Source organism: Ambystoma mexicanum, chromosome 2p, assembly GCF_040938575.1.
Source record: "Ambystoma mexicanum isolate Mex_15411 chromosome 2p, UKY_AmexF1_1, whole genome shotgun sequence".
NCBI lineage: Eukaryota > Metazoa > Chordata > Amphibia > Caudata > Ambystomatidae > Ambystoma > Ambystoma mexicanum.
The window spans coordinates 274,579,543-274,600,999 of record NC_090923.1 but is presented as its reverse complement, the minus strand read 5'-3'; the positions used below and the strand labels follow the sequence as shown (position 1 = coordinate 274,600,999).

Here is a 21,457-nt window from a genome sequence, read left to right as displayed (position 1 = left end):
CGCTGCAAGGCAGTTGTGTGGGTGGCTGTCATCATGTGTTGGTAGGAGGAAGGCAGGGTCGAATGAGGTGCATCTGATGCGAGTGAGGCTGGTGGCAGAGAGGAACAGTTTTTCATATTTGGTGAGAGGAGCAGCAGATAGGTGTTGTGTTTTACCCCTGAGGAGGAGTGCTGATATAGAGTATGGCACTGCTACGTTTATGTGGTGTGCTAGGGCTATGTCTGTTTTTCCAAGGAGAAGGGCAGCGGCAGCTACCACTCTGAGGCATCTGGGGAAAGCAGAGGCAACAGGTTCTAACTGTGAGCTAAAATAAGCTACAGGGTGTTTTAAGTTGCTGTGCTTGTGTGTGAGTGCTCCTAATGCATGCCCCTTTTTCTCATCACAGAACAGGGAGAATACTTAAGAGTAGTCAGGAAGGGTGAGGGTGGGGGAAATGGAAAGTGCAGTTTTTATCTTATAGAATGTTGTGGAAGCGTCAGGAGACCATGTGAGTTTGTCAGGCTGAGAGTCATGTAGCATCTTTTGCATATGTTCTACAGTAGAGGCATAATCAAGGATCCAGTGGCAGCAGAAATTGCTCATTCCCAAAAGTAGCATAACTGTATCTTAGTGCCATAGTGAATTGTCCCTTTGTCTTGTTACGGGGTCTTGGTCTAATCAGCACCATGCAGGTTTGGGCATTTCAGAGGAGCTGCATGCATCAGGAGGCAAGCCAATGACAAAATGGAGCATCTGAGGCCTAACTGTATGAGAGCATAAAGTAGCATACCATATCATAACATAGCATAGCATAACGTATCACAGCAGAACAATCCTGCCACATCACAGGAAGCAGGAGATAGCCTCAGGCGAAAAATGAGCAGCTGTGACAGGGTGTTGGCAAAGCATTTGGTGATCAACCAAGTCAAAGGCGGCAGACAAGTCGAGTAGTAGGAGAAGGGCTACATTCCCAGAGGCTTTGATTTCGTCCACTTGGTTTTTCAAGTCCAGTAAGGAAGCTGGACTGGCGCAGCCCTGGCAGGTTGTTGGATTCCAGGAAGGCCTGGATCTGCAGGTATGCCTCATGGTCCAGGATTATAAGGAGAAATGGGACAGGATTATAAGGAGAAATGGGACAGTGGTGATGGGTCTGTAGTTTGCAGGAATGTCAGGGTCTAGAGTTGTTTTTTTTTTTTTTAACAGCGAGAGGACCCAGGCATCCTTGAGGCTAATGGGCACTAGGCACCCAGAGATGGAGGCTTTAATAAGAGTTATAATGTAGGGTGTGAGGGGTTCAGCACATTATTTAATAACTGAGGCTGGGCAGATATCATTGTGGCAGCTGGAGGGTTTTAGGCTTTTAACAATCTGAAGGACCTCAGTTTCTGATACTGTATTAAAGTGAAAGAAGGGTGCAATTTGGGTCACAGTTGAAGGTTCACTTTTAGTTAGCGCTGGGAAGTCAGTATTCAGTAAATCTAGTTTAGTCAAGATCTTCTTTTGGAGCATATCTATTTTCCCATGTAAAGCATTTTGCATATTGGAGCACCAGGCACTAGCCTTAATGCAAGTTGTTGGGGGAGATGTGGGTGTTTCCAACTCACACAGGATTGGGAAGAGCTTGCGAGAACTAGATTTAGTATTAGTAAATCTGTTATTAAAGGTGGTGCTTTTTTCTAGTAGTATCTTCTTTTTGTAGGCTCTTGCTGCAGATGAGGAGCTAGCTTTGTTTCCTTTGGATGGGTTGTTTAGCCATTTAGTTTCTGCCTCCCGTTTCAATAGTCAGAGGGCTTTTAGCTCGACAGAGAACCAGGTGTTACAGTGTGAGACAGGTTTGAGTTTGCATGGTGTAAGGCGACCCTCGTTATCAATAGCAAGTGTTAGGTTTTGGTTGTAGAGGTCAACTAAGGAGGCTGGGTAAGTAGCAGAGAGTTGTGGTGGTGCTAGTTTGTCTAGGAGAGGTAATAAGGATGTGTTGGATATTTTGCAGGTACTACGGGTGGATACAGCAGGAAGTGTGGCAACAGTATGGGTGAAGTTAGTCACTGGTATGGGGAATTGGATAATGTTATAATCTGTCCATGGGCATGGTAGATTTGAGGTAACCATGATGTTGCAGTTCAGATCAGCTAGCCAATCGAGGGTATGGCCTTGTAAGTGTGTAGGGTTAACAACACGTTGTGTGAAGTCTAGTGAGGTCAGCGAGCAGGCTAGTGAGTCTGCATTCATATCCATGTTGTCATGAAGGCCAAGGTTCATGTCTCTTAGGAGGATGGTCTTTAAGGATGGTTTGACGTCCGAGAGCAGGTGCAGGATATCCTCTTCAAAGGATGGGGCCAGGGGCTCGATAGACAAGATATAAGGTGATGGTGGTTTTATGGGAGAGGTTGGGCTTAGTGGTAAGTACCTCTTCAGTGGAGTCAGGAGCATTGGAAATGTTGTGGTTCTTAAGCGACGAGAGCTCAGGAGACTCAAAAGAACAACGACTAAAATGAATCCACACCAGGCAAAATCAGTCATCGCAGACGCCGTAAAATCCTATCGCTCATGGACAAAAGCACACCGCTGGCAACTTTATCAACAAGATGCAGAAGCTATTCTGAAAGCAATCTGCAGCAACAATTTCAAAGAATTTTGGTCCCTTTTGGGATCTACGGCTTCAGCAACCAAAGACGTGATTTTAAATAGAATTGGGGAAGCAACCTCTTCCAAGCCCCGGAAGACCCTAAACGGACCTGTCCAAGAACATTGTTGAGTGCAAATCCTACAGTCCCAGATCTGACAGAGTCCTTAAGCAAAAACCAACAAAGATCACAAATAGATCCAACTAAATGGATCAAATTCGATAACCAAACTGAAATTGTCGATCTTCTAAAAAAGCTGAAAAACTCAAGAGTGCCAGGCCCAGATGGCATTACGAACATAGACCTGAAGGCCCACCCCGAATGGCCTAAATTCATCACAGAAGTCTTCATAAGATGCACGGACTCAAAATCGATTCCGATTTCCTGGACCTCTGCTATTTTAGTTCCCATTTTCAAAAAAGGAACTTAGAACGACCTGGCCAACCATCGACCAATTGCGCTACTGGACCCGATAGGAAAAATCTTTGGCTCCCTGCTTCTAAAACAATTTTAAAGTTGGGCCACAAAGGCTGTGTGCAACGACGAGTTCCAGTCAGGGTTCAAAAAGAACACAGGCACAGTGGCAAACATCTTGCTAATAACTAAGCTGAAGAACAAAGTGATTGAGGGGGGCCCCAGATTATTCACTGTGTTCATAGACTTATCCCAGGCATTTGATCGGGTGGACAGAGACCGCCTTTGGGAGAAGCTTTCACGCTGGGATTGCCCTCAAGAAGTACTGGAACCGATTGAAGCCCTGTCTTCAAACACCAATATAAAAGTTTGTTTGAGCCAGCAAGGATTTTTGTCAGCCCTGATACCAACATACCGGGGAGTCAAGCAGGGGTGCCCACTAGCTCCAGCTCTATTCCTCGCTTACATAGGAGATTACAAGCTAACTGAGGATTCAGTTTGATCATTTCCTCCGAAACTAGCGCAAACAAAAATCAGTAGACTGCTGTACGCAGATGATCTAATTTTGTTCGATCAGACCCAAATCGGGCTCCAACGTCAGCTTGACAATCTGCTAAATTACACAACGACAAACAATCTCGCCATCAACATCGAGAAGACATAAATAATGATCTTCGAAAAAGCACCCAAGAAGACAGAAAAATCAAACTGGTCTCTCTACAAAAGAAAAATTGACAAAGTAAAAAACTTTAAATGCCTTGGGATAAGTTTGGACAGCACAAAAAAAGATAAAGCAATGCAGACGAATCTAATTATGAAAAGGCGCAAATTGGCCACACAAGGCAAGGCCATCGATAGGAAATTCGCCACATTTTCTTCCATTCCTGCCTTAAATTTCTATAAACCAAAAAGCAGTACCTTCCATCACTTACGGTGCCGAGGCGAGGCCGGCGATACCAAAAGCAATATGTGTAAAGCTAGAAGCACTCTACTGGAGAACAGTACCAGGCTTACCCAAATCCACACCGGCTGCACCAATAAGGCGGGAACTCGCCTTACTCTCCATGAAGGGCACAGTGAACTGTAACTCTTTGATGCTCTACAGAAAATGCGTGATGCCAGACAGTAAATACCTTTACACCTTGATAAACAAAGCTCTGAGAGACTCTAATTGTGAAATGTTGAAATTGTGGAAACATGACAACCTGATTCTCCTGGAAACAATGCTGTGTGGAGAAGAAGAACTAATCAGAAACCCTAACAAAGTCCTAAAGAAATTAAAAGAACTGGACTGGATCGAGACACTAAAAGAGGCAGATGGATGTAAACTTACAGCACACTTGCCCCCTACTTGGAAAAAGCTAAATGACTTGCAGGGTTACATCAAGAAATTTCCAAGCAGGCCAGCTCGCAACTTCATCCTAAGAACAAGGCTCAATCTCCTGGACACGAACGAGATCCGAGGAATTAGAGGCCATTCAACGACGAACACCTGCAGAATGTGCAAAGATACAAATGAGAAAGACACTATCCGCAATCTCCTCTTATCTTGTCCTGGTACAAAATGAGTGAGCTCCCAATACGTCAAGTCTTTCTTCACAAATCCTTTTCTGGCAGATGAAGAAACTTTGTGGTCCAGAATGATCAGTGGAGACAAATCAACGTGGCAAATAGCTACTTTTAAGATTCTACAACATATAACGTCAATCCTGCAAGCTATTTAGATGAGATTAAGATCGCTAAACCTGTAAATTGTAAAAATCAATGTGTTTGATTAAAAACAACAATAAAAATAAATGTCTCTAATGGATAATGATTCTGTGGCTATGATTGCGACCTCCCACCCCTAGTTTTAAAATAGGTCTATCCTTGTGGTAGATAGTGTAATTAGGGGGAATATCTAGTAATAGATTAGGACCAGAACCTGTATGTATCCAGATTTCAGTGACTGCAAGTCGTTAGTTGTTATGTGGTCTAAAATGTCGAGGGAGTGTGCAGTGATTGGCCTTGCATTCACTAGGGCTAATTTTAGAGGAGTATGTGAGGGTTTTGGCATAGGCTTTCTATAGCTCAGCTGGATTGGGGGCTGTTGGGTAATTTTATGGTTATTGTGAGCTTTTTTAGGTGGATCCTGACAACAATTAGGTAGGGTGCATAGGTACAGAGGTGTGGATTTGCTTAAGTCGTGTGGGTCATCTATATCATTCCGTGATGACATGTGCTTAGCACCCTATTGTGCCATGTGTGTCACAACTTGTAAGAGACAGTTGGGATGATGGATGGCTGTAAATTTGGTGCTGAACGCCAAATTAAATAAATCATATCCACAAACTCTCCGGAAACACTTTCAACCCCCTACCTTCAACAAGCTATCTCAGATTTGCATCTGATTGATGTTTGGAGACACTTTAACCCCATTATGAAAGCTTATACTCATTATTGACACATTCATCACTGTTATTCTAGGCTAGATTATTTTTTGATTACGTGCCCACTTTTATCATCAATCCCCAGTCCTTCAATTGAATTCACCACAGTTTCTGATCACTCACCAATCTGAAATCATTTGAATTTGCACAATCAACACATCGTAGATCAACTTAATATCGAATTAACAATTCCCACTTCAGGGATCCAATCAACTGGCACTCCATATCCGCGACACTCTCCTAATACTTACTTCATAATAACAACAATGAAACTTCAACAGAAACAATATCTGAGGCCTTTGAAACTGCTATCAGAGGGAAAATGATTAGTCTGGCTGCAGCGGGGAAAAAATATACTATAATTTTACTACTTCAAATAAGGCCACACCCCAGTTAGCATACAAGCTAGGAACCCAAAGAACAAGAAATATGATAGATTAAATCCAGGTTGGGAAAGGTCCTTTACACAGTGCTGAACCTGTTAAGTTGCAGATACTCTCATATTAGTGGTCTAATTTGTTCTTAGCTGATCAGTTAAATGAGAATATAAAAAAGTGTCTTTCATTCAAGCAGCGCATCTTCCAAATGTATCGTTACAGGATAGGGAGGTTGTAGAAGTCCCCATTTCCGCAGAAGAAGTTGCTCAGGTGATAAAGAACCTACACACTAATAAGGTTCCAGATGGACTCTGTGTTTTTCTACAAATAATCCTCTACCATATTAACACAACACCTAGTTTCTCTTTCAAATAGTTATTATAACGAGGCAACTACCAATTCAGTGGGAGAAGCAACACTATTGTTGCCCGTGTAGCCAGGGTGAGATAAGACAAAAATGTGAATCATACCGAACCATTGCAGTGCTTAATTATGACACCCGGATTTACTCAAAAGCATTGGCAAATCGCCTGGTGGCAGTTCTCCCAGACCACATTCATATAGACTAAACTTGGTTCATTCCAGGCAGGCAGGCCCGTGATGACATATGCAGTGAAATAGATATAATTGATTGGGTGAATCAAAAAGCCACTTCCCTGGCAGTGATATCCATTGATGACGAGAAGGCATTTGACTATATTTATTTGATATATCTCCAGAAAACACTACACCACTATGGTTTTGGCACCAATTTTATGAAAAATACGCTCACTAATGATGTCAACCCCTCCATAAGGAGAAAATTAAATGGTCACTTATCTAACCCAATCACACTGACATGTGGACCCCGAAATGAGTGCCCGTTATCCCCATTATTATTAGCTCTGTCGATGGACCAATTAGCTCAGAGGGACCGCTCCTGCAATACTATTGAGGAATTGAAGTTGCCCATTCCCAACTGTTAGACAAATTGTATATAGTAACCCTGTGGGAGACTACACCAGCCATGTCCTCTTGGCAATAGGGAACCCAACCTTTGGTATAGGCCTGTACCACACAAATTGGTAGAGTGACTGAGCAGCCAGGCTTATCTCAAGAAGGGTCAATATGAACTGAAGAGGTGCAACATAGGTTTTCACAGTGACAAGTAATCAAGGTTTCTTGTTAAAATTATTTATTAATTTAACAGTCAGTTTTTAAGTCAGCTTTCTTTAGAAAGGGCAAGATGCAACAGTAAAATACACCTCAAAAATACACTCCTTCAGTTTCAATTAAGTAAGTAGATACCCTTTTTAGATGGCACACAGACACTCCCTATACCCTCAGGTGACTTCAAAAGTTAGGACACTGTGGACATTGATGTATCATTTGAACACTTAAATGCAACACTGGAGTTATGGCAAAAAGGAAAAAGTGGTTAGCGAAGGAAATAAAGGTTAACAAGTTCTCCTGGACAGGTAAGCACTTTTACAATCCCCCAATACACTATAGGTTAACCCTTTCCCAGCAATACAATTAATTTATGTATAACCTTTATAGGGACAGATAAACACAATGTCAAAGGGTCAGAAGAGTCTGCAGGGAGCCAGGACAGCCAATGCCAACTGAGCAAGTCTAGGGGAGCTGAGGCACTTCTTGAATATAGCACAAAAGTCTTGCACAATGTTAAAAGAGAGTTTGTAGAAAATAAATCACTGTTGGCCCACAAGCTGTAAGACTTGTGAAAAAAAAAGCTGCAAGCTACTCTGCAAAAGGCAGCCAATGCAAGTCTCATCTGAGAGCAAGCAAGCTGCACAAAACAAGAGGTAAGTACCCCTTGTTACACAGTACCTTGAGTCTGAAGAAAAAGGTCCAGCTGGCTTCTGTTCCTGTTGTAGTCCTGCAGATCCTGTTGTTCCTGGGCCTCAGTCATGGGGACAAGAGGGAGGACATCTGGGGACTCCTGCACTATGGTTCGAAGGCGAGTGGCAGCAATGGGCACACTTCAGATCAGCGGCATTACACAGTTTCAGCTAATCGCAAAAAGCACCAATGCGGTTCTTGGACAGCTTATGGGTTCCCCTTGCTTCTGGGGTCCAGCACTCTGTTGAGGTGGCTCAGGATTGGGAAGTCCTACTTCGAGGGAGTCTGGAGGATCTTCCTGGTGCTCAGGTCTGGCTTAAAGGTGATACACTCATCCTGGTGCTCCTGTCCCCTGGCACTCGGTTCCTGCCGCAGCAAAGAAGTACAGCCAGCAGAGAGAGGGTTTCCAGTCATGTTTGACTTGGGGTTGATTGGTCCCACCAACCCAAGGGGAGAAGTCATCCTTTCTGGGATTCTCTAGTCGATTAGAAATTGGGAGAGTCAGCACTGCAGCAGTGCTTCACTGGGCAAATCGATGGTTCAGGAGGTTGCAGCAAGGTTCTCTTCCAGTTTCTTCGTCGGTTCCTTTGTCCAGTGGTCGGCTCTGCCTTCCTTGCAAAAGACCTTGCCTTGTATGCAAGTTACTTCCATTCATTTGCAGACTTGCTGTCACTCACACAGCAAGGACAGCCAGCCAATCACCTTTGGGTGCATTCCTGTAACCAAGGAGACTAAGCACAGGGAGTTTTGGGAACCTCCCTCGCTTCCCGCCCTGCCAGACAACCTGGAGCCACAGGCGGGCTTCAGCAGTGAACCCCGCCAAAGACAAAATGAACAAAGGGACTAAACCTGGTTTGGCGTGCACAGTAAAACTCAAGAAGGACCTTTTCAACAAGAAATGATGACAAAAGAAGACTGGGGCCATTTTAAGAAAAGGGGCTCCCATTTATGCAATACTGCAGTTGAGAATTCAATAGTAGGAAAAGTAATCCACTGCCACCATCCATTAATGGTAGAAAGGGTAACATAAAAATGTCACATGAGTAAGTAGACAAAGGGGATACTAAGTAACCTCTTCAGCACTCCACATACGATGGTATGTGCTGGGTCTGCAAAGTAACAAAGGTAAATAAAGTCAATTTCACTTTACTACTCTTGGAAACAATAGTTTATCCAAGAGTAGGTAATACAACGGATTTATCTGTCACACTGCACTGAAGGTGCTGTGTGACACAAGGTAAAAAGGTGATGCCTATGGAGTTTGTCAGACTCCAAAGTCATAGAAACACAAAGTTCAAATCAAACAAAAATACACGAGAGAGTGAGAAAAAGGGCTCACTCTCTCCAGGATAAAATCAAAAGTCCTAGGGTCCAGCAAAAGAGTTGGGGGCTCTAAGGTTGAAGGGAATTAACATAGAAATTAGAATTCTCCCTAACACCAACACAAAATAGCATTATATGCCAATGACCTCATGTTTTTTATGCAAAATTCAATTTACACACTAGCTAGTATAGTGTCTGTCCTGGAGTTGTTTCACTGGGTGTTTGGCTTTAAAATAAACTACACTAAATCACACATACTAAACATCACAGAACCGATGCTAGCTACAAATATCTTAAAATCAAAGTATGGTTTTCAGTGGACCGAGACACCCAAAATATTTGGGTGTTCACCTAACAGCTCACAATCAGATATACCAGCAACATATCCCAGACACATGCAAAAGTCTTAAAGATGATCTAGTACGATAGGAAAACATGGACATTTCTTGAATTACGAAGAATTACTACAGTGAAGATGACACTCCTGTCTAGACTCATGTATCTTCTGCAGGCCCTCCCAATAATGATCCCGAGGAGGACCCCACAGGAACTACAGAAACATGGGCCAAACAAACACATAGAGTCCACCATCATACAATGTTGTCAGCCTGGGAAAATGGAGGGCTGGGGTTGGCATAATAATAAATTTATTTGTATGTGGTTCAATTGCAGCAATTTTAGAAAGCAAATCCCACTCAGAAGACAAACAATGGTCTAGAATAGCGCAAATAGAATTGGGTGCTCATATATATGAATGGTGCTGGCCCGGTGGCACCCTAAGGCTACACTATCGTCCACAAAAACATTGATCTACTATTGGGATCAGGAAATTAGGAAATACAGAATGACAACCTTCCCCTCACTCCGATTCTGGAAAATCCAGAACTCCTTCTGGGCCTAAATTAAGCACAATACATTCATTGGCTAGAGGGTGGGGGGCAAAGAAGATTATGCCAGTTGTTTGAGGGAGGAAAATCCCTATCCTTCATTGAATGCAAGCATGTATTCCTACACCTGCACAAATATACATATTTACAGCCTGGACATTGGGGGCAGGGGAAGCAACCATATTTGAAGACCTGTTCATTTGAGACACTCCAGTTCAGAGGATATCCTCTTTGTACAAGGTTCTTAATACTACCTGAGTTGAACCCCCTCATGCCTATATGTCTAAATGGGGCGATGATATTAGTTCTTCCACTGATGATCTGCTATGGTATAACATTCAGACTAGAGCATCAAAGTCATCAAACTGTGTTCAGTTGAAAGAGAATAGCTATAAGCTTCTATCTTGTTGGTATCACACTCCGTGAAGGCTTCATAGGATAGGGCCGGCAACAACCCCCAATTATTGGAGATGTGGCAAAGTCCAAGGAATGCTATTTCATATACAGTGTACATTCAATCTCATCCAGATTTTCTGGAAAGTGCTTTCCCACATTAAATTAATAGCTGGCATCGACTTGCTGTCGAATCCTTTCATGATATTATTCAGGAATAAGGACTCAGATAGCTACTAAAGGTTAAATAGTAAAAGCTCAACATTACGTGCCAAAATGCTTTGAGGTCTGGAATCCGATTCGTTCAGCAGATTGGCTTTGAGGATTGTTAGGCAGAATTACATGCAGTACCCTTTGGGAACACTACACACAATTAAGACTACAGGTGTCTTCACAATCTCACCTTTGCTACAAGCCTGTACTACACAGTTATGTGGTAGCAGTGGTTGAGCAGCCAGACTTATCTCAAGATGGATGTGAGCAGTACAAGATGTTACACAAAGGACTTGCAATCACAGTAGTTCAAACAAACACTATTCAAGGTTTCTTGGTAAAATAATATACATAATACACTACAGTACACAACCAATACATTTCTGACAAGTTAGGCTCTCCTGAAGTGGGAGCAAAATGGCACTTCAGTAACTTTCAAAAGGGGTAGAAAGACAAAGGTTAAAAGAATTAAAGCACAATTACTTTCATAGGCAGGGCAAATAGTTTTAGTTCACTTCAACAGGCAATTCAATTCAATAGGCCTGGGCCAAAGTCAAAGGTTCAGTGTCTTGGATAGGATAGCACGGTTCTGGTAGTAAACGGTTAAGTCCTTGCCAATGTTCTTAGAAGTAGTTTGTCAGAAAAAGAGTTATATGTCGGATAAGGAGCGAACAAGATTCCAAAGTTGGGAAAGTTTCACAAACTTTCACTGCGGCAGAAAGGATTTCCACACCGCATTTGCACAGGACCTTAAGTATGAAGAAAAGCTGCCGCTGAGGCAGTTGTTCCTGGCAGTTCCTGCAGATCTCGCTGTTCCTGAGCTTCAGTCATGGGGACAAGAAGGAGGACGTCAGACGATTCCTGCGCTGCCCAGGGAAGAGGCCACAAGTTTGGCAAAACGTCGTTTTTAAGGTTGTTTAGAAAAAAAAGAAACTATAGCATAGTCACTTATGGTTTCAAATGCTATTATTAGACAACATATGTCATAGAATGTGTACATATAAACATACATTTCACAACGCGACCGGCTAACTGGCATCTTGCTCCATCCGAACCCAATCATGCAGTAACACGTTAACATTTGGAAACCTCGCTAGTAACAAACAACCATTCACCTTGAAAACGAATGAAACTGAACTTATCGAAAGCTGCTCACACGTATATTATTCAAATGTAAATCGATTCCCATAACTTTGGAAGCTTTTTAAAAAAACAGGAGAATATGCACCCAAGCATTGTGGAGGAACACACGACTTACTAGTTTCTTGCCCATTATTTGACAGTAATGTTTTTGGTTGATATTTAGTTATTCATAGACTTATACACCCTGAGGACGGCCCGGAAGGGTTGAAACACATGTTGGCGTTGTTTGTTGGAACTTTGTTTGTAATCTCCTTTGGAACCACAATTTGTGAAATGTATGCGTATATGTACACATTCTATGACATATGTTGTCTAATAACAACATTTAAAACCATAAAAAAGGTGTTTTTTGCTGGAACTTTATGTTTGTAATCTTCTTTGGAACCACAATTTCTGAAATGTATGTTTATATGTACACATGTTGTCCAATAATAGCATTTGAAACCATAAGTGGCTATTCTATAGTTTATTTTTCTTTTCTAAACAATCACATATTTTTGGACATTGGTTTTAAGCGCAGACAGTGAAGATACCCCAGTTTTTTGTCATTATCAAATTCAAGATTTTTTTGAGAAATTACCCCTGTTGTAGTTCACTGCTGTCGCATACCATTCAATAATTAATTTCTGTATAAGATACACTTGACCCTTTTTTATTATATAATTAGCTGTGCGCAAAACCAACTATAGGATAACTTCCCACACTCACCAATGTCGTTTTTAAGGTGTGAGTGCCTTAAACTCCACAAACTGGTATCCTTCTGACTGGCTATCCGGTTTTCAACAGCACTCTGATGAAAATTCGACCAGTATGGAGACGGTGTCCAGGTGGCTTGAGAGTTGGTTGTTCCCACCAGCTCAAGGGAAACAGTTGTCCTGGAAGGGACTTCTCTGTCGATGGAGTTTCTGGCAATTCGGACCCGCAGCAGGACTTCACCGGGCAAACCAACAGTCCAGGAGTTGCAGCAGTCGTCTTCCTTCACCTCGTCTTCAGATCTTTCGTTCCAGTGGTCGACACTGCCTTCCAGTCCTGGAGACTCGTCTTTTAAACAGTTTTACCTCATTCAGCCAGCCAATCACACCAGAGTGCATTCAGGTCTTCTAGGAGACTAAGCACAGGGAGTTTCAGGCGCCTCCCTCACATCCTGTCCACCCCAGACACTCAGGCGCCAGAGGAGAGCTTCAGCACTGAAGCCCGCCAAAGGGCATTGAACAAATGGACCAAACCTGGTTTGGCGCGCAGGGTTCAACACAAGAAGGACATTTCCTAAAAGAAACAGTGAAAAAAGATGACCGGAGTCTGTTTTTACAGAGGGGTCATGGGCGCCATATTGAAAAACATGGCTGTGCCGATTTTTAGCTACCGGATTTCGGGGTCAAGAAAAATCATGGTAGTTCGTTCTAAAACAACTGCCACCAGCCATTTCAAGAGGAAAGTCTAACATTTGACTGTTACATGAGTGTTTAGACACAGGGATGCTAAGCAACCCCTCCAGCACTCTATAGGAAGATAGTGTGTGCTGGGTCTATGAATTTAAAAAGACTAGCAAAGTCAATTTAACTTTACATGTTCTGGGAGACGGTAGTCAGCCCCACAGAAGGTATTTAAACCTTGGGGAGTCTGAAAGACAGCCCTTTGCCACTGCACTGAAGGTGCTGTGTGACACACAAGAAAAAGATGATGCCTATGGAGTTGTTTAAAACTCCATATCCAAAGAACACAAAAGTAAAACGCACATCAAAAATACATGAAAGAGTGGGAAAAAAGGCTCACACTCTTTCCAGGTAAAAATTAAAATCCTAGAAATCCAGCAAAGTTGCTGGGGGTCTCAAAAGGTAAGGGAAATTAGCACATTCTTGAGAATTCTCCATAACAAGGATATACACCTTACACCCCATGATTTAAGAGCATTTACATTAATATAGGTCTTGCCCGAGACATTATTGGATCCAACATACAATTTGTCATCATTGGAGAGTGGGTATGATTTGGTTGTGAACCTAAAGTGTCTTCTTTGCCGTGTTTTTAAAACAATTTTTTGTCTAGTTGTGTTGTTCATTTTGACATAATATTTGTATTTAGCTTACTGGCTCGACTGAGACATGCGAAACTCATGCAAAAACTACCATAAGATTCTCCATGTAAGTCCTAAAGTAAATTGATTTAGTAATGTCAGCCTGTTTCTTGTGTTGAGTACAATGTTCTTTGCTGTTCAGGTAAAATCAATACAACTTAAATTGAAAAAGTAAGTACTGTGACGAGGAAGAGTACCTTGTAGGTAATGTAGACCTCTCACCGCAAGCGTGAGAGAACATTCTGAGCTTGCTATCTGGGATTTTGAAATCATAAACATCATTACGGATTTTGTTAATGATGGATCATATTCAGGAACCAAGCAAAGAGGTACAATGGAGGGATGAGTGGCAAGAGGAAGGAGCAATGTTGCTGTTTGTGTGGCTATCCATAACATCCAGAATTTACATTTTCAGTTTTGAGTGTTACATTGTTTTTCACAATGACTTCTGTGGAAATGGTGTCGGAGGTTATGGGTGGAGAATGGGTGTGAAAATAGCCGGGGGTCACCTGTAGGGTGTGAATCCCTCCTGATCTGCCATGTTTCCTTTACTCTCCCTGTCAGTAGGTTTGCCAAATGAGGTTGAATTCAAGTACCACCTCTGAGCAGAAACTTAACGCCAGTGAAAAAAGAACAAATTACATATTTTCAAAAAACAAATGTACCTGCTTTTTTAGAATTTTGAATATGTTGCATGCCAATCTATTTGCTTTAAATTCTTTTAATATCTTCTGAATGTCTATATTTATTAGAAGACACGATTCAGACACGCATGGAAGTTCTACTTCCTTTTCCTGTTCTGAAAACTCTTAGCCTTTTCATGTTTAATCAGGCATGCTTATGTAAGCGGTGGCATGTCATTCTCTGGCCTGTTTTTGAGGCCAATTCTATTCCACGACACACATGCCAGGGGCTGGAAAGGCTTGCGTGCAGAATAGCCCATAGGTAATCATCGACTGGCAGTGCTATATCAGCACCTGTTCACACCTCTAGCACACACGCACTTTCTCAATACTGCCATCGACTACGCTCCTCCTTAAACGAGAACACAGCATACAATCCCTTATGATGGCCTATGTACCTCATAGTCTGTATGCTTGCACTCGTCGCCTGTGCTCTGCACTTGTGATTGATTGTTTGATTATCTCAGCTTGATGTCTGGGAAGTAGTAGCTTTTCAGCCTCCAACAATTGAATCACTGTACCCTCTCTTTCCTACCTGCCTGTTCACTGTTCAAGATCTTCAAGCTATCCCTTCCCCTTTGTCCCTCGCTGTGAAACGACTTGAATTCATGCGTTTTAAAAAACACCAATAAAATAAACATACTACATAACCGAATCAAATGTTTTATATTTATTTTCCAGCAACAAATATCAATGATGCCCTACTCACTGCAGTTACCATATTAAAACAATCAGAAGAAAGTGAAGTTCTACCAGAAAGAAGTGTTTCTATGATCATCTTGTTAACTGATGGCCAGCCCAACACAGGTAAGTACTAGTAACACTGCAGATAATCAGAGCCCAGAACATGTTTCGGAGGGTTATTTCGGATTGTAAACAAATAAATGTTTATATGTTATGTAATATCATTTTCAGAAATGTGGTAGTTGCAATACAAAACCATGCAAATTACATGTCGTGCTTCAATGTTTTTGCCTGTACTTTGCAGGACCGGTAAAAGTGCTGGCAAACGGCAATACCAGCACTTTTACCAACTTGTAATGAGATAAAATGATTGGCCGCATGACAAGTCTGGCGGTCTGGAAATAAGGCTGCCGGTAGCAATGTACCGGCGTCCTTTCTGGACTGCCAGACTATGTGAATGCCTGCAGGGACCAGTGCTCCCGGCAGGTCTCACCTGCCATTAGCGGCGGCCCCTGCAGGCATGGTTTCCTCGGAAGCACCGGCAACGTTAGCAACAGTGCTGGCGCATCCGTATCCCCATTCCCCATGGGAATTTACAGTTCCCGCTGCATGACATCCCGGCCTCCGGGACTTGTAATATCCTGGTGGCATCGGGATATCAGGCAGCAGAAACAGTGTTACGAGGTCGGCGGCAAAACCACCGGTAGCGTCGGCAGGTTACCGCCAACCACGTAATGAGGCCAGACATGAGACTCCCTCCAAAAGAACATTAAGCACTCAGAATATGCAACCCTTCCAAAGAAAACAACTGTTCAGGTGGACCTTCAGTCAGGTCCTTTCTCTGATGAAGAATATTTTTGGGATACTGGTGACATTGATTCCTATTAGGAGTAACAGGACCTAGACTCAGCAGACTACATAATGCCATCCCCTGATGAGGTTGACCCACCATTGTCCTACTCCCCAACAGAGGATAACTTCAATATTCAGACCTTTCACAAAGAGCTGCTGAACGCTTCAGTATTTTTATTGAAGAGCCAGAAGAAGATAACGCCATTATAGAGGACATACTAGAGGAAAAGAAGATGGTAACCCATTGTATTGCTTTAGTGACATCAACTAAAGAAGAGGTTATCCTCTTTTTACTGGAATCAGTCTCCACGAAACCCCTAAATCCAAGGGTGGAGATGAAACATAAACCCTCTAACTCCACACATCAGGGTCTCTTTGCACCCCAGGAATTTAGGCATTGATGAGTCTCATGAGGAGACTTTAAGAAATGGTAAAGCTTGAACAGGAAGGACTCTCGTAGACCAGCACAACAGGTCTGGCACTCCGTCAATGAAATAAGTAATCACCCATGACACATGGGTATCTAACATGCATTGCATACCTGCAAGGGCCAGCCATCCAGCCGCAGCACATCTTCAATCACCCGCTACTCGATCGCATATCGCACATCACCTCTGCCACTAGAATGCAGCAAAGTTGCACGATAAAAATTCGGTCTAGCTGGACAAATAATCAGTCCTTGACTCGCATACTCTCCCGATAGCCTCCACAGCACCCGACCGCAAGCCAGTTCTACTTGGGTTGCTAACAGGGACTTAGCCAACCCTACTTACCTTCAAACCGGCTAAAATTCACACACGCATTCTAAACTCCTCGGACCGATCTCTCATACCGGGGACTTCGGTCATCCAAGAGTGTTCATCCAACGGGGCTTTAAAGCCATACCAAAGGCAATAGGCGCTAACCAAATGCCATATTACATAACATTACATAAGGTATTCAATCGTGGAAATCCCCTTTCTTACCTAATGCCCATTGTGTCATCCACTATTGGACAAATCACCTCAGCTTCTAACCCCCGGGTCCTGGGCACTTCCCTTTATTCCTTGAGATTTAATAATAACAACAACGGTATGGTACCACCTCTTGTTCCCGAATTGCATACAACAACAATCCTCGAGAATATGGCGCCACTCTAGCTATTTGACTGTTCCCATTCGAAGGTCTTCACTTGGCTGGCAAAATACTTCAGAAAGCCATGCAATGGGCATTGAACATGGTACTAGCTGCTTAATATGATAAAAGACCTGAGGCCTACTCTGCTGGCATTCAGAATACATCTTTGCTTTATACTCATATGGGGTTGGATGAAATACACACCCTTATCCCAGCTAAAGTACTATATATGTGGATATACATGCTATATATGTTGCAGGGTTAATCTGCTTTGAGCCTTACTATGCTACCTTCAATGAGCTCCATGGTTAAATGAATGCTGACTCCAAAACACATCACTTAGTGTCTGAGCCATTAGATAAAAAAAAACACATCTATCTGTATAGTACAAACGCTGCTTTCTACTACACATCTAATATTCCTATAGGAACCTCTTTTGTTAATGAAAGCGCCTTGAGTACTTTATAAATACATAGTTGCAGTTTAAGGCTCTACAGTCTAAACTGATGTCAGCCATAGATCACAATGATCACAACGATACTTGTGCTACCTACATTAAAAACACAGTAGGGTATATCTTCACAGAATATATACTACACAGAATGGTTTGTTTAACCTGTTCAGGGTGCACTATTCTACCTATGCCTCTAGAGTCCATACTAACATAGTCGAATATGAACGAACAGGATGAATGAGTCAGTGGCTTCCCTACTCCTCCCTACCACGCAGAGTAGATTGGGTAAAATACCACGACAACATGTTTACAGTAGGGTGCATACTTTTTTATGAAAATCTGTATTTCTGAAAATCTGATTTCGTCCTGTTCGAAACAAAATCACCTTATGCATGGGCATGTTAAATTTTGCATAGCCGTGCACACAATGTGTTATTCAGCATTAAATCTGAAGCCAAGATGTTGGCCAGCCACACATTTTTCTGCCTGGATTTAGCCAATCACGTGTCTAGATTCTAATTCTTTGGGTTGATGTACTTTTTTCAGGAACCAATATCTTTCCAGCTTGATTTTGCCCTTTTTTATAGTTTAGGATCTGGTGGATGTATTTAACCAAACCAACTAGCGAATGCCATCTGTGAGCAACAGATTTGATGCATCTGATAGCAAAAATTGCTCATTCTTTTTATTTGTTTTTTTGTAGTGCGCCTAATACCGTACCGGAGTTCGGTTTCTAAGCACAGATCCGGGATTCGAACCTCTTTTGCTCTGCGTGGTCTTGCTTCCAAGACCAACGTGTTGCCCCTGTGCTATCCTCCGTTCAAAAGGGAGTTTTAATGGGAAATTCACCTTTGTGGATCCCCTTAGTTAGGCCCCACCTTAAGGCAAGTGCTTAGTCCTCAGGCCATAATCGCAGGTCATGCTAAATATGCCCTACATGTAATGGTCAACATGTATGGGGATTGACCACAGCCCTAGGCCAGCAGGCATCATAGACAGACCACTGTGCTTATGCTCAGTGGGCACTGCAGATAGGGTCAGTTTGAATTTGGTATTGGCAAAAGAAATGCCCAGAGGGCACTGTAGGTAGAGGATAAATATACTTTAGGCACATTCCTGAAGTATTTTTAGCTCATGGCCAGCCAGTGATGCAGGCAAGGTTCATTGTGCCTAGGCCATGATATAAGGCTAAGACCTGGGACGATTGCCAGAGTGCCTTGTAAATTGATTCGAAGTGCCAGGGACCTTGTGGATCGCCAATAACCCAAGGACTGTTGGGCATGGCAGGAAGACATGCCCAACGTGCACTGCAAGTTCATCACTGTGCCCAGTGGGCCTGGTGGGCAGTGCCAATGTGGCTAGTGATTGTCATCTGCCATACAGCAGTCACAGTGACCACTGGGCATGGCCATATATTAATAGAGTATATCAATAATAAACAAAACTATTTCACAAAAAACATTGATAAACATCTATTTTACAGTGAATTGAGGTTACTACCTATAAAACTTAAGCTCTACAAACATTGGAAAATCCAGGGTGAAGGTTACAACAAACAGTCAAAATGTACTTGCCAGTTATAAAATCAAGCGGATCATGAGAGGGAGGGAGTGCAACCATCTTAATAGCAGCCTCTATCATCTGAAAACCGAACCCAATTGACACTAAAATGAATCGGACCTGTGATTGCACCTTCAAAAGGAGATATTGTACAGTATTTTTTCTTGAATTTAAAGGAAGGAGAAAAGGAGTGAGTGAGTGAGTGAGTGAGTGAGTGAGTGAGTGAGTGAGTGAGTGAGAGATAGAGAGAGGTTTGGAAATGGCAGTTTCTATATCCCTTTTCATTTGCAATGTAGTACATGACTTTTAATTTCACCACTACATTCAATGTATTGCACAACTTCATTTTCAAAGTATTGGGTGACTTTTATTTTTCCCAAATGTAATTTCCTCTGTGTCCCCTGTACTGTGTGTGGAGGGTGGGGAAGTTGTGGACCCAAGCCATGATCCCTCCAAGAACCAGTTCTACCTTTTGCTCAGCTTCAGCCTGGAACCGTTTTCAACTCTTCCTCTCAATGGCCCCACCCTATCATGTCCGTCTCCCCTTTGTCTTGGCATGAAGCCTTTCTGAATCCTGCACAACGAGTTACACTTGTGTCCATCATGGGTGGGGGGCTCTGGAATACCACTTTTCCCACACCCTTTAATTATCCTTCCCTCTGTCACCAAGCTAGCCCCTGACCTCTTGCAAGCTTTCAGGGAACCTCCTCCATTCCCCAGTCCAACAAGTAACCTCAACTCCCCTGTCCTGGGAATCACACAGAATTCTGGCAACAGACAAACAAATACTTGACTGGGAGGGGGTGGAGCGACAAAGTGTATCCTGGCAACAGACAAACAAACACATGCCTGGGTGCGAGGCCGGCCCTGGAGTGGGTGGGAGCAACAGCCTCATATAAGCATGTGGAGAAAGGCCTTGAGACAGTCTCTCTCTCTCTTATTTTGGCTGCTGACAGTGTGTGCTGACTGTGGGGGCTGAGGGCAGAGAGGCCTCGTATCTAAGGTCCTTGGGCCTTATTACGAGGTATGCGGTAAGGGGTTAACGGTGCCGGTAAAGGTGCCGGAGCTGTTAACCCCTTACCGCCCTATTACAAGGTCTCCTCGCGGGAACCCGCTAAGGACGCCTGCTAAAACGAACCCGTTGTTAGCATCATCCCCATTTCCATTGAGCCCTATGGGGGCTCGAATGGGGATGTAACTGGTCCGGGGTCCTTGAATTAGGAATTACCGGGCCCTCCAAGGTCGGAATGGCCCGGTAATTCCTCATTCAAGGAACCAGGACCCGGTACCCGGTAAGGGGATAGCCATGCCGCTAGTAGCGGCATGGGTACCTCATTCCTCATAATGCGGCCCCTTGTCCCCAGTCTACCCTTCATCTTCTCCCTCTTCCCCCAAACTGTTCTATTTCTCCTCTCTGCCCTGCTTCCCCCACAGTCTGTGTCTCTGTGTCCCTCTCTTTCTCCCTCGTATGCTCATGTGTGCTCTCTCTCACTGGGCATCCCCACTCTCACTCGGCACCCTCTCGCTCACACCCATCCCCTCCCTTCCTGTCTCTTTCTGACCCACCCCCTCTCTCAGCCATCTGTATCCACAAACCCCCTTCTCGCAGTTCCTCTCCAATCCTTCCCTTTCTCCCTTGGGGTCCCCCTCCCTGCATCCAGGGGTACTCCCCAGGCCCCGGGTTCCATGCCAACTGGCGTGGCTAACTAAACCAGTGTGTCTAATATATCCTGCTGGCAATGAGTTTACCCCTTTTCCTGTAATACACGTGTTCCTGGTTTCTACAAAGACTTTGGTGCCTTCATTGTGTTCCCACTTTTCAGTGTAGCCTGCCTTTTATTGCCAGGGGGCTCGGGAGTAGTCTGTCTGTGTACACAACACCCCCCCACACAGGCTGTTGACTCCATGGTCAAAAACTGTGGCTCTGACTGGGGTCTCCCACAAAGCCTCCCTCATTTTTGGCGCCTCCCACTTCCATCGAGGGAAAGAGCGAGAGAGAGGGATAGAGAGAGAGATAAAAAGAGAGAGAGAGAGAGAAACTAGAACACTAAAATAGCAGAACAGTGACTGATAATTCAGAGCTGAGGCTCCATGCAGGCATAGGGGAGTGCAGGTCCAGGATGATAGGGGTCTGGAAATATATTTGAACTGACGAGGAGGTCACCCTCTCCCAGATGCATATCTAGGGGGATCCTGCCACTATCCAGACAATTCAGTGTTAGGGAGAATTCTCAAAAGGTGCTAATTCCTCCCTACCTTAGAGACCCCCAGCTCTTTTGCTGAACTTTGGGACTGTGTACTTTTTAATTCTGTTTGTTTTCTGTGTTTATTTTCTTTGGATATGGAGTTATTGACAATTCCATAGGCATCATCTTTTTCTTGTGTGTCACACAGCACCCTCAGTGCAGTG

At 43.4% G+C, this 21,457-nt stretch overlaps 1 protein-coding gene across 6 annotated transcripts in view; it reads left to right on the top strand.

Annotated features, from left to right (window-relative positions):
• LOC138566370 (inter-alpha-trypsin inhibitor heavy chain H4-like) overlaps nucleotides 1-21,457 on the top strand; it is a 1,003,937-nt gene that overhangs the window by 246,201 nt on the left and 736,279 nt on the right. For all 6 annotated transcript variants that reach the window (XR_011301923.1, XM_069643539.1, XM_069643537.1 and 3 more), the window contains exon 9: nucleotides 15,063-15,188. Coding sequence is in view for 5 of the 6 variants with exons in the window: in XM_069643539.1 (XP_069499640.1) it covers nucleotides 15,063-15,188 (126 nt within the window). In the remaining variant the exon portion in view is untranslated. The remainder of the gene's footprint in view (nucleotides 1-15,062; nucleotides 15,189-21,457) is intronic.